The 14,408-nt window shown below is 41.6% G+C and overlaps 1 protein-coding gene across 1 annotated transcript; it reads left to right on the forward strand.

The window, feature by feature from the left end:
- Positions 1-13,670: 13,670 nt before the first annotated feature.
- Positions 13,671-14,167, forward strand: LOC128402460 (protein mago nashi homolog). The gene has a single exon (XM_053366607.1). The coding sequence runs from the start codon at positions 13,780-13,782 to the stop codon at positions 14,086-14,088; it is 309 nt and encodes a 102-aa protein (XP_053222582.1). The 5' UTR covers positions 13,671-13,779; the 3' UTR covers positions 14,089-14,167.
- Positions 14,168-14,408: the final 241 nt, after the last annotated feature.

Here is a 14,408-nt window from a genome sequence, read left to right on the forward strand (position 1 = left end):
GAGATACCGACAGTAGAAGAATGGAGACTAAAATTGACAGATTATGCAGAACTGGATAAACTAACTGGGAAAATTAGATATAGTAAAGATCAAAAGTTTATTGAGGACTGGGAAAAATTTGTGGACTATCTGAAAAATACATGTGGTATTAACACAACACTAGCAGGATTTCAAGAGGCACTGTAAAAAACAAATAAGTATTGTTTATTAGAAATATTAGGAATAAGGAGGAACATTGGCAATACGAAAAAAGGGAATGTGTATTAAAGGTATAAATATGGATGATTGTCAGAGACGCTGAAGGAAGTCCAAAACAGCTATGATTTGTTATATTCGAGATGAAATGTACAATTTGATGAAAACCAATAAAATTTATTCAAAAAAAAACAAAAAGTAGTGAAGGAAGGATCCATGGTACCATAAAATGGTTAGTTTGACTTAGATACCAGGGAAATTATTCAAGCAGATTTTAAAGATGTCAATATAAGTACCTTGATAATAATGCAGCGATGAACAAATCTTAGTAGATTGTGTGAATGATGTGGTTTTACTATATCTTGATTTCAGCAAACCCTTTAACAAAGTTCCCCATGATATTTTGGTGTGAAAATTGATTAAACACAGTCTACAAAAGCAGTGAAATCTCTGAATGCAGGTAGATCACAACTGTTAGCAGAACCATACTCAAATAATATTCATCAATAGTTCCTCCTCAAACTTGAGGGATGTTTCAAGTGAGGTGCCCCAGGATCCTGGATCCAATACTCTTCATCTTTGTTATCAATAATTTAGATGAAGAAATGGAAGGAACCCCAATCAAAATGGCATAAGACATAACATTGGAAGGGATAGCTAATGCATCAGAAGACCAGAATAAGATTCAAAATGACCTTGATAGGCTGAAATTTGCAAAATGAAATTCAGGAGACAAATGCAAAATTCTGTATTAGGGAAAAATAAGAGGGGAGGGAGAACATTATCGGATGTGAATGCCTGGCTTGGCAATAAAATGAGTGAAAGGATTTCAAATTTGTAGTCAATGTAGCTGCGCTAAAAGGTTAATGCAATTTAATCTGCATATACAGCACCATCTGGAATAATGTGGCCTGTTCTGGATTCCACACTTTAAACAAGAGGTAGACAAATTGGGATGGGTTCAGAAGAGGACAACAAAGATGGTCAGGGGGATGGGAAACAAGTCCTATGAGGAATGTCCTATGAGTAGATGTCCATTCAGACTAAAGAAGGGAAGACTCAGAGGGGACATGATAGAATTCTTCAAATACCTGAAAATCTGTGACATAGAAAAGAGTAAAGCTACACCAGAGCGAATGACGAAGAGCTCAAAAAAAAGGTAGAGGATCCCTGGACGGTTAAGTCCAGTCAGAGGCAACTATGGGGTGCAGAGCTCATCTCACTTTAGGCCAAGGGAGCTAGTGTTTGTCCTCACCCAGCTTTCCAGGTCATGTGGCCAGCATGACTTAACTGCTTCTGGTGCAATGGAACACCAAGATAATGCCCGAGCACACAGAAATGCTGTTTACCTTCCCACCGCTGTGGTACCTATTTATCTATTTGCACTGGCATGTTTTCGAACTGCTAGGTTGGCAGGAACTGGGACAGAGCAAAGGGAGCTCACCCTGTTGCGCAGATTCAAACAGCTGACCTTCCAATCAGCAAGCCCAAGAGGCTCAGTGGTTTAGACCACAGAGACACCTGCTCCTGGAAAGCACAAGTCTGAGTGGTTTTCCTCTTGACCAACACTTTCTAGGCATGGGTCCAAGCCTCCTTGGCCTGGTCCTTTCCAAGGTAAAATCTGCTCTTTAGAGATAGCTAAGAACAAAGGTCAATCTGGGGAAAACCCAAATTGCGATTAGCTCTGATTGCACTAAAGAACATTTTTTTCCTGGGGGGAAACAAAGGGACAAGAGGAAGTGTTGATACACCCTATATCTAACAGGCTTAAAGTTACAGTTAAACATTAGGAGGAACTTAATGGTCATAGCCATTTGATACTGAAACTAACTACCCGGAGGAAGGTCTTCAAACAGAGGATAGTAAAATATCTGTGAGAGATGCTGTAGCTCTGGGTATCTTGCACTGGATAGGAGCCCACAAGGTTGAACCTTCTCCAAGGTTGAAGTTATATAGTTTTATTCCAAATCTATGATTCTGTGCACTAATGGAAGACCAGCAAATTGGCAAGTTCTTTTGGAAATGAAATTGGACCATCCCATAATAACTGCCTTACCATTTGCACCCTTTATTTTTCTCACTTTTATCTCTTTCTCACTGGTTTTCCAAAAGTGTGTTCTCCCTCCCCACCCCCCTAAATCAAACAACCTAAACTGCTGTCTCTGAGAGCACAAGGCATCACAGAATAATGTAAAGAGTATTCTAATCCCAGAGGAAAGCCTTCTTTAAGTGAAGTGCTTGCAGTCGAAATCTTGAAAATCTTGGGGAGTGGAATTTCTTATTGTCAGAACTCTCAATACTAAAAAAAAAAAAAGGAGCAGCCACTGATACTGAAAGCATTAAATAAAAATTACCAACAAGCTGTCTTACCTGTGTGCACTCAAGTGAAAGGAAGGGCAAACAAGAGCAGGTACTGCTTCTACATCAGTCAAAATGCTGACAGCTACAGTGTAATGTCTGACAAGGCTGACGTGCTGTACTCCCAAAGATATTTCTGAGTGAATTGAGAAAAGACAAATAAATTAGTGATAGTAGCTCTCCTGTCAATGTCCTTTTTGTGTGTGCATGTGTGTGAGAGATCTTCTCACGCTGTTAATTAGCGTTGTCTGGTGCAATTCACAGATACACTCACTTAGCGGAAATAAAAGGAAGAATCAATTATTTTGCATCTTACAAAAATGATATAGGAGACAGAATCACCCCCCAAAAAAACAGTGGTTTGGTGTTTTGTTTCATTTCTAAGCAGCAATTAGCATAATATCTCTTCAATTTGTACACACTTTCCGTGTCTCCCACACTCTGCAACCGACAATAGTCTTTTGTGTGTCAAATAGGAAACGGCTAAGAATGGAAGTGAGAGGGTAAATGTGTGAATATGCAAACCACCAGTGTCCAGGACTATTAACCTACCTAGGGCAGTGTCCATCTCTACTGAGAACAGACCAGTATCAGGGGCTTCATCTTGTCCGGGGGCCAGCAGCCCTTTTCAGCCTGAGGGCTACCTTCTCTTGGGGGCAATTCCAAGGGGATTGGTTGCCAATGGTGGGTGAGGTCAGTCAGAGGTTAATAATAATATAAAAGAGGGCAGGACAATGGATGCGACTCTTAGGTTTGTACAGTAGGCTGCATTCCAGCCATGGAAAAGTCAGAGGTTCCGACACACACACCTCTCCATCCAGATGAACAAGAGCCTTTCTCCAGCCAAGGACACATTCCAGCCAGGCAAGAGAACTTGAAGAGGGTGTGGGATTAGGGTCAGTGGAGGGTGTGGCCAGGGAAAGAGGCATATCCTGTGGAGCATCTCAAGGGCCACACAGAGCAGCCTGAGGTTCCCTTCCACTCCTCTGGCGGAAAGCTTCTTTCACTCATGGAAGGATGGGGTCCGACAGTGGAAGACTGATGTGTGGTGTCACTCCCAACTAGGGATGGAAGGGGGAAATGGATTCATTTAAGGCTGAATCTGTCAAATGTCCATGTTTCGCAAGCAAATGGGAAGCAAAACAGACAACCTTTGAAATTTGCACTTATCTGAATTTTAGGATTTAGTCCTCCAAGCAATATTTAGAAAAAAAGAGCATATATGTTCATACAAATGAATATATTAGTCAAAATAACATACAAAAATGCATTATTTTATGATAAATTGTATGCAAAAATGTGCACATTAGCCAAAACTACATGCAGAAATATGTTGATTATGCTGGGTTCTCATGAGGAACCCTTTTAAAAAAAATTCACAAATTGCTGCAGTGGTGTAGAGAACATAGTATTGGAAATATGAGACACTGGGAGAAACGGAACTAACATATTCTTCCATCCTTTCTCCCAACTCTGTTTGCACAGGCACTTATATAAAACTCTATACAAGCTCATCTTTTATATATTACACAACCTGCAACCCTCCCATCAGCCCCAGTCAGCATAGCCAGTGATCAAGGATGGTGGGAGGTGTAGTCCAACAACATCTGGAGGGTCACAGGTTGTGCACCCCTGCACTATATCCTGCTTCTATTTTATTTATTTTTTTCTTAGTGCAGGGCCATGGCTCAGTGGTAGAGCACATTCTTTGCATTCCAAAGGTCCCAGATTCAATTCCTATCTGGTAGGACTGGTGTTGCGTACTTTTCAGTCTCTGGTCGGAAATCCTGCAGAGCCACTGTCGGTCAATGTAGACAACACTGAGCTAGGTGGTACTGACACACATCTTGCATACAGCTGCAGTTCCTGCTGAGACCCAGTAAGATAAGCAACAACCCCTCCCAAAAATTGTTGAGATGCTTCTCCCACCTCAAGAAAGCAGAATTCAATTGGGCCCTGTTTTCATAGTTCACTGATGTTTTCAGGAAGCATGGCTGGAAGATGGATTTTGGCACAGTCTTAATTTTTTCTTAATTTCTCAACCTCTTTTTGTCTGCCTTATACATTATCATATCCATAACTGGTTATTTGTTGTAGCTCTTTCACTCATAATTATAATGCCACAGAAACACAAATAAAGTATGTTCTGTATTGCTTACCCCACAAATTTAATGCCTAGCCATTTTAAAGTTGAATACTACTTGCAGCCTCATGCTCAGCATTGCTCAGGAATGCTGAGAATTGAAATCATTGGTTAAAATCAGTGCAGTGAAAAATGTTGTCTGCCATCTTAATTCAAAAAGGTATCCAGCTGCATTCAAATATAGACAAAAACCTGCTCTACAATCTCAGGAACCATCATGCAAAATTTGGTTAGGATACCTTGAGAGGTGTTCAAATGCATACCAAAGAGATTAAGCACTTTCTGAAATATATACAGTCGTAGAAACAATAGCAAAAAATGATTTATTTCCTGACAATATTGACAAATAACTGTTAACAGATGTGTAGGGCTTTGTTGTTATATTATGAAAATTCAAAACTCCTGCATAAGTGTGAATGTGTGTGCGTGTGTTCTCATCCTCCCTATGAGGCGGTTTACAGCAGTAATCATAATTCTCAGATTGAAAAGATGTGATTCTTTTCGGTAACCGTGTATGAAAGCACCAAATTGTCAACTGGACTGAAATGTGTAATTGAAAGTTAAAACATTTCCCAAACTTTTCGCGCTTTTCAAAACTCTGTGTGAGTGATGAAAATAAACTTTGTGGGGTTCTGATCTTTGATGTGGCAAGGGAGATGTACAAAAATGTCAAGCGACGAAATAAATGGAGCCTTATTCTACAAAGAGTGAAATGGTTGCAGGTGCTTTGTCAGCATGGGATTAAAACATTCATAAAGAAGTTAGTATGGAAAAAATGGTTTATTGGTAACAAGTTATGCTTGGGGATTAAGAGGTTACATTACAACAGGGCAGTCTTTCAGCACAAGACAGAGAAATAGTTGTGTGTGGGAGTTGCAATTAAAAAATATGTGCGTACACCTAGAATTTACAGGCATCTTGGGTGTCCAGCAGTGAGCTGGGCTTATGGTCTTCAGCGCGCAATGGCTTTGGGCCAATACTGTGAAATCCCACAAAAGCTGCATGTGTGCGCATGCATTGTCTATAACTACTTAGGCCTTCCTTTCTCTTGAAATTCTTTCCAAATGCCATATTCCATAAATACTAAATGTGTGCCCACCCTTCAATATCTTTCCCATAGATTTGCCAGCATGTTGCCATTTCAAAAGAATTTAGGGTGCAATACTGACCCATGGCGGGGGAGCAGGTGATCGAAGCAAGATGGTAATGCAAAATCATCATTGTCATCATGTTCATTGACTTGCCATTTCTCTACAAGTTTGTTGTTTGTAACATATCAAAATGAGCAGTGATTATAATCCAAAACATATAATCATATATCAGAATTACAGTTAAATATCAATAACATAATATCAATAAATCAATTGTTGGCATCCATTGGCCTTGGGAGACCATGGAAGAGTGCATCTTTGGGGGTAAAGTCAAACTGTTGGAGAGTTACAGCGCCTGCTCCCGTGGAGGGATACAATGATCTTGTGGAGCTTAGGTGGGCGTCCTATCTTGTTGAGCAGTGTGAACAGTCAGTGTGGTGTAGAGCCAGTGTGGTGTAGTGGTTAAGAGCGGTGGACTCGTAATCTGGTTCGCTTCCCCGCTCCTCCATATGCAGCTGCTGGGTGACCTTGTGTTAGTCACACTTCTCTGAAGTCTCTCAGCCTCGCTCACCTCATAGAGTGCTTGTTGTGGGGGATGAAGGAAAAGGAGATTGTTAGCCACTTTGAGACTCCTTAGGGTAATGATAAAGCAGCATATCAAATCCAAACTCTTCTTCTTCTTCAGCTGACAAGTCAAAGGCTTTCATCAGATCTATAAAGGTGATGTACAAGGGGTGTCTCTGCTTTTGGCATTTCTCCTGAAGGTGGCACAGTGAGAAAATCATGTCAACTCTTGACCTCTGAGCTCTAAAGCCGCATTGAGACTCAGGATAACTCTGTAAGCAAGTGACTGTAATCTGTTGAGAATTACATAGGTGAGGGCTTTCCCCATCGTACTCCGCAGGGCTAGGGAGAGTCTATGGTAGTCATTTCATGGTGGGCACCTTTGTTCTTGTAAATGGTCACAATGCCGGAGTTGTGCATGTCTTGTGGCGTGGATCCTTTCCCCCAGCACTACAAGAGGAGGTCATGGAGGCGCATCATCATGAGTGAAGAGTTGGCACTTGCTTCCAGCACTTCTGTGGGGATTCTGTCCTGTCCTGAGGCTTCCCCACATGCCTGAGAGTTTATGCTGTTCCTCACCTTGTCAAGCTCTTCCAAGACAGGCAGAGTATGAATGCTGTCCTTTGCTGTGTCCTTTGCATGTTTTCTGGTGAGTACAGTTCTTGACAGTGCTCTGCCCATTGCTTTATCTGCTTACTGCAATCTCTCCAGACAAGGTTTTCAGTGGTGCAGTTTCCCCGAGTGTTGGTTCAAAAGCAATTGGTTTTCAGATGCATACTGACCCTGACAGAGAACCAGATTTTGTCTGTCCTGAATCTTCCAATACTCAGCTTCAATGGATGACACCAAGTTCTAGTACTATGAGAGAAGTCTTCGCTACCCACTGTCTCCACTGCACACATATTTTCAGACACCTCTGTCATGTCTCCCCTGAGATGCTCTGAAGGTGAAGGTGAACAACAATGTCATCATATATTCTGATGATTATTATGCAAGAAACACTTTTCAGATTAATTTCATTGGATCGCACCTGATGCTAAAGAATACCAGTTGAATTGTGTTTATACCAGGACAAAGAAGCAAGAGCAAATCCACCTCTGAAAATCTAAAGGCCAGCAGTTAATTCAGATTCAATATTGACCCCAAGGGAGAGGTTTGAAAAACACAAAAGCTGACTCAATAGTTTGGGACTTTTAGATGGTCTTAAAAAGATATGAAGATGTGAGAGTTAAGTCTGCCATTACAGCTTGTCATTGTGAGGCTGGCTACCTGTGTGACCCCATTGAATTAAATGCAATTTACTCCTAGGTAAGTTTGGCCAAGACTGAAGTCTTAGCTGGCTCTAATAAAGGTAGAAACAAACAGATACATATTACCTGCACATCCTGGGATAGCCAAGATAAGCCCTGAGTCTGCTGATCTTCAAAAGCATTAATCTGTCTGATGTAAAATGAAAAGTTCCCTTGTGAGAAGATCCACATTCCTATTTAAATGAGCACCATTTCCCCCTCCCCAAGACACTATTTTTAATGATTCTCCAAAGCAACCTTCCTTTTTAGGGTCTCCATATGTACTCCATTACAATGTGATGCCACTTTTAAAGTATATGGCGCATCAGGGCCCTATTGGTGGGCTGAAAAAGGTATCCACAAATTTGCCACTTGCCTTGTTATTTACGTTTCCTTTTTTAAAAAGTGGGGGAGGTAAGCAAAAAAGCAAAGCACTTGTAGTGTTGAGGTCATCTTTACCTCATGCTCCTTAGCACTAGCAGAAAAAGCAAAACAATAGCAACATCCCCACACATAGTGCATTTATAAAAGACAGTTTCCGCAGAAGTCTTAAATCTTTGATGAAATTCAGCCAAATTGGCTTTGTATAGGATAACCATATTAATTAGCTGGCTTAGTCATGTTAATATGGTAATTCTAGCAATATTTCACCCTAGTCATCATTAGATTAAGCCTCCTTCATCTTCTAGTTAACTTGCAATTATGGTCTTTAATATCTGACATTCGCTTGGATTTTGGTCAATCCATACAATGCCAATATTTAATGATAAGGTCCCTGGGTTAATCAGCTGGAAAATATTCCCAGAAGTTCCAACTAATCAAATTTGCTCTTGCAATTCAGTGAGTATATTGCCATGTTGAGTTTCAGAACAGATGTCTGAGGCAGGAGAGGCTTCCTTACAGCAGAACTCAAATCTCACCCTCTTGCTCCGTAATGACATAGGTTATTAAAACACACTATTTTGGTGCTGGTGGTGGTGACCTAATTAAGGCACTCAATCAAAAAGAATCAAAGCACACACACCACGTCCCTGCCTTCTATGAGTGTTTTCAAATCGAAACATAACACTGATGAAAGCACAGCATGAAGGATGGCTAAAAAGTATGATCTCAGCTGAGAAATTGGCCCTAAGCACTTGTTAATGAAGGCAAATAGGATTTTGCACGCCAACATATAAACTTAGCAAGTGTAGATTCTATTTGATTGCCATTTTCGGCAAGACTGATATAATTATCAGCCTGATATTATTGTCTCGTGCTTTTGCTAATCCTTTTTGCGGCATAGGAGGCCTGGGAATTAGCTCATGGGCTGTTGCTATCACCGCAACCCATAGCCGACTGTTTTGCCATTATACAGACTCCCCAACTGTGCTTGAGAAGAAAACCCTGGATCAGAAAGAAAGAGCGAAGTGCCATCTGATAGTTCAGTCAGGGTGAAAGCAAATGCAGATGAGAATCCATCTTGAATTTTTGCATCCACATTACAGGTTGGCTGTGTGCATGGAAGACTTGTATGATGGTGGTAGATCCAAACCACATGTTTAAAGCAGATTCAATGCACATCTAAAGCTCAGGACTTCCCCCAAAGAATCCCAAGGACTGCAGTTTCCCCCTCACAGAGCTACAAGTCCCAGCACCCTTAACAAACTACAGGGAAGTTTTAAATGGTGGATGCATGGTTATATTCACACTGCATGAAAATTCAGGGAAATTCAGGGGAAAGATGCCAAATGTAATGCATTTTGGGATGTCAGGGCAAAGTTTGTCCATCCCCATATGGGCAAGGAGGAACTGTGATGCCATTACAACCTGCCAGCAGAAACATATATTAAATGTGTCTCACATGAAAAAAGCTTGCATTGGAAAGCCTTGAAACACAAGCGATGTCACACACACAAATGACTGTGCTAAGATATTGCCCATTTCAGATTCAACAGTTAGAAATGTAAGTATAGATTACAGAAAAATAACTTCATCCCTTCCATTGTACATCTGTAAACAGTTATGTAAGCTGCTGCATTTAAACTAGAGGATATAGGTCACAACTGAACTTTGTTGTCTAGTTTAATATAATCTTTTAAAATCTGAGAACTTTTAAGCATTATAAGATCCCTCCTTTTGTTTTTCAGTGCAAACCTTCTATACAAAATTAATTCTGTTTGGAAAATGGATGAAACCCTCATCATTAGTAAAATAAACCTCAGAAGAGACAAACTTGTAAATGCACTGTAGCTTAAAAACCATATTGCTGCTGGTTCTTGAAAAGGGCTCTTATAAGATCTGAGGCCTATTAAAAAACAGAAATGTTTGACATCTGTTGGTGCATTGCATGAATGCAAGACAGAGATATATTAATACCATATGTGAAGGAATATGATTCAAAAATTCTAGCTTTGCTGGTATTTCCCAAAATAGATTGCCATGCTTCTTGAATAAATAAAATCAAAGATAAATATATACATTTTTAAATACACATTGAAAAATCAAGGTTTTTTTCTTTTAAAAAATGCAACAACATATGTAATGTGCTATAAAAATGGTTTCTGTGTGTAAAAAAATAAAGAGAGAGGAAAAATAGAAAGCTGAGCCAAAAAGCAACATGTGATGAAAGAGCTATTAAACTGCAATGAAGTTCTTACACAAATAAAGGGAAGGTAACTTTAAAATAAAGGCTTTTATATCTGCAAATATTGATTTGAATTTCTGCATCTCTTATCTATAGAGCTTCATCTGCAAGCAGTTTATGGACTATGGTAACTTTATACACCTTTACTCCTGCTTTTTTCTGAATAATTACAATGTAGCTTCCGAAAATAGAAAGGTTCTCTTCAAATACTTTGCAGACCTTGAGATCCTACTGGATCAGTCCAGTGGCCCATCTAGTCCAGAGTCCTGTTCTCACAGGGACCAAGCAGATGCCTCAGCAAAGCCCACAAGCAAGACCTGAGTGAAACAGCACTCTCACTACCCATAATTCCTAGCAACATGTTCTGGGCCTAGGGCTGGCCAGTCGGCCTGTCCATGAGGCAGACTGAGGCAGCCGCCTCAGGCAGCAAAATCCAAGAGGGCAGCTACATCATGGTCACCACCACCAATGGAGAAGTGAAAAGAGGCTATAGCAGTGGCTACTAGCAAGATCTTGCGAGAGTCAGCAAAATCTTGTGGCATCTCCCCGGAAGCTGCTGCCTCTTCTTCTTGCTTCTATGGAGCCGTCATGGGCACCCCACCCACCACCAGAGAAATGAAAAGAAGTGGCTTCAGCTGCAGCTTCCAGGTTCTGGTGAGATCTTGCAGGGCTCTCATGAGAGCTCGCTGGAACCTGGAAGCTACCAACACAGCCACACGATTTCCATGAGGCAGCAGTTGGGGATCAACAACAGGGGTAGCTCCTTCCCATTGTGCTTCAGGCGGTGAAATGGGATGCGCCAACCCTGTACGTCTCGAATCTGATAGTGGAGGTATATTCCTAGTCTGAAGCCATTAATATCCTAACTCTCCACGAATGTGTCTAATCCTCTTTTGAAGTGAGCTAAATTGGTGGCCATTACTACTTCCTGTGGGAGTGAATTATTTTTGTCTCTTCTGAATCTTCAACATTAATCTTCATTGGATGACCTTGAGTTCTAGACTTCTGAGCGGCCCAGGAATGCCTGGGCAAGTAAGTCTTTAGTAACCAGTGAAATACCAGCACATGCCTCACCTGCTGGATTTCTCAGGTGAACCCATCCACAGAATGGATAGGTGGGTTGTTTTGAGCAAGACCCCACTGCTTACAACCTTCAATAATCTGTGTTGAATAGCTGATTCGGTCACAGCTGGCATAATTATTTCAGGGCACCACCCAACAATCATGTAAAAGCAACTAGAAATGATGGACACCCTATGTCAGCCACGAAAAGCACTAGAACCGGTCCTTTTCATGAAAAACTCATCGAGAAAAATATAGACCTTTAACTGGAACAAAAGGAATGGAGTGGCATGGGGTGGTGGAGAGCAGAGTGGAATGGAGGAAAATGAGTACAGTGGTACCTCGGGTTACAGACGCTTCAGGTTACAGACGCTTCAGGTTACAGACTCCACTAACCCAGAAATAGTACCTCGGGTTTAAAACTTTGCTTCAGGATGAGAACAGAAATCGCATGGCAGTGGCAGTAAGCCCCAATAGCTAAAGTGGTACCTCAGGTTAACAACAGTTTCAGGTTAAGAACAGACCTCCGGAACGAATTAAGTTCTTAACCCGAGGTACCACTGTAGTGGCTTCCTATCACAGAAATCACAGAATCACAGAATCACAGAATCATAGAGTTGGAAGAGACCACAAGGGCCATCGAGTCCAACCCCCTGCCAAGCAGGAAACACCATCAGAGCACTCCTGACATATGGTTGTCAAGCCTCTGCTTAAAGACCTCCAAAGAAGGAGACTCCACCACACTCCTTGGCAGCAAATTCCACTGTCGAACAGCTCTTACTGTCAGGAAGTTCTTCCTAATGTTTAGGTGGAATCTTCTTTCTTGTAGTTTGGATCCATTGCTCCGTGTCCGCTTCTCTGGAGCAGCAGAAAACAACCTTTCTCCCTCCTCTATGTGACATCCTTTTATATATTTGAACATGGCTATCATATCACCCCTTAACCTCCTCTTCTCCAGGCTAAACATGCCCAGCTCCCTTAGCCGTTCCTCATAAGGCATCGTTTCCAGGCCTTTGACCATTTTGGTTGCCCTCCTCTGGACACGTTCCAGTTTGTCAATGTCCTTCTTGAACTGTGGTGCCCAGAACTGGCCACAGTACTCCAGGTGAGGTCTGACCAGAGCAGAATACAGTGGCACTATTACTTCCCTTGATCTAGATGCTATACTCCTATTGATGCAGCCCAGAATTGCATTGGCTTTTTTAGCTGCCGCGTCACACTGTTGGCTCATGTCAAGTTTGTGGTCAACCAAGACTCCTAGATCCTTTTCACATGTAGTGCTCTCAAGCCAGGTGTCACCCATCTTGTATTTGTGCCTCTCATTTTTTTTGCCCAAGTGCAATACTTTACATTTCTCCCTGTTAAAATTCATCTTGTTTGTTTTGGACCAGTTCTCTAATCTGTCAAGGTCGTTTTGAAGTGTGATCCTGTCCTCTGGGGTGTTAGCCACCCCTCCCAGTTTGGTGTCATCTGCAAATTTGATCAGGATGCCCTTAAGTCCATCATCCAAGTCGTTGATAAAGATGTTGAATAAGACCGGGCCCAAGACAGAACCCTGTGGCACCCCACTAGTCACTCTTCTCCAGGATGAAGAGGTACCATTGATGAGCACCCTTTGGGTTCGGTCAGTCAGCCAGTTCCAAATCCACTGAGTGGTAGCATAGTCAAGACCGCATTTTACCAGCTTCTTTACAAGAATATCATGGGGCACCTTGTCAAATGCCTTGCTGAAATCAAGGTAGGCTACATCCACTGCGTTCCCTTCATCTAAATCTTGGTACATGTTTAAAATAGTCATTGATGAGTACAAAAATAATCCCAAGAGCACCGGATTTTATAGAGCAGTGGGTTTTAACTCTGAGGGACTGAATAACTGGACTGTAAATTTTGTTTTCAGAAGTGAGTCGTAACTAAAGTCTTGCCTAATTAAGAGCTAAGGCTGGGAAGTTTTAATTATTGTAATTGATTTTGCAATTTGATTTCTTTCTAGTGAAAGGGAATGGTTTAAAAACATTAAAAGCCACTACTGTCGCCGTGTGCTTCCTCCATCTGGAAGTAATAGGCTTATGCATTTAACTAGGACTGTAGGGGGACATCTTCAACCAACCAGCAGACATAACTCCAGTATATGGAGAGCTGCAGCACACAGAGGCTCATTTACTTGCTTTGATCCAGTCAGCATTCACAAGAAATCTGCTGTTCGCTCACCCATCATTGTCCCTAAGGGGCAGGAAATTCAGGCAACTAAGGCAGCTTCCCCTAAGACAGAAGAGGCCTACTGAGCCTCTGAGCCTCCCAACTACTTGTGAAGTGGGCCATGGTGAGCCCACTTTCTATCTGCGTTATTACGTTGGGCACAAGGGGAAGTTCGGCCACGAGTTTCTCGAGTTCAAGTTCCGCCCTGACGGGAAACTGAGATATGCAAACAACAGCAATTATAAAAATGATGTCATGATCAGAAAAGAAGCCTACGTACACAAAAGTGTGATGGAAGAGCTAAAGAGGATAATCGATGACAGTGAAATCAGGAAAGAAGATGATGCATTATGGCCGCCTCCTGACAGAGTTGGCCGACAGGAGCTTGAAATTGTAATAGGTGATGAACACATCTCTTTTACCACCTCAAAAATTGGTTCTGTTATTGATGTAAATCAGTCCAAGGACCCAGAAGGTCTAAGAGTGTTTTACTACCTTGTCCAGGATCTCAAGTGTCTCGTCTTCAGTCTCCTTGGATTAGACTTCAAGATTAAGCCAATTTAAATTGTATGGCTTTAAATTTGTACTGTAAAGTTTCTTTCGGTGGGGTCACTTTCCATATCTGTCATTGGTTTTACGTGTGTCAGATTTTTTACAGAGTGAATTTAATAAATGCTAAAACAAACAAACAAACAAAACCCTACTTGTGACGTGAAGACACTGCAGGGGATTGCGAGGGTTGAACTACAACACCTGGTGATCTCTGGAAGGAAATTGTGCACTGGCATTTCTTCCCAGGGATCACAGGGATTCTAGTTTAACCTTCCATGAACCTAGCAGAGAAAAATGCTGGTTGTGTCTCCAGTTGAAATGAGTTCTTTTTC

The sequence above is a fragment of the Podarcis raffonei genome, chromosome 1, assembly GCF_027172205.1.
Source record: "Podarcis raffonei isolate rPodRaf1 chromosome 1, rPodRaf1.pri, whole genome shotgun sequence".
In the NCBI taxonomy this organism is placed as follows: Eukaryota; Metazoa; Chordata; class Lepidosauria; order Squamata; family Lacertidae; genus Podarcis; species Podarcis raffonei.

Bases quoted from the DNA above. Each gene is read 5' to 3' on its own strand.
- LOC128402460 (XM_053366607.1), top strand. From the start codon at position 13,780: ATGATCAGAAAAGAAGCCTACGTACACAAAAGTGTGATGGAAGAGCTA.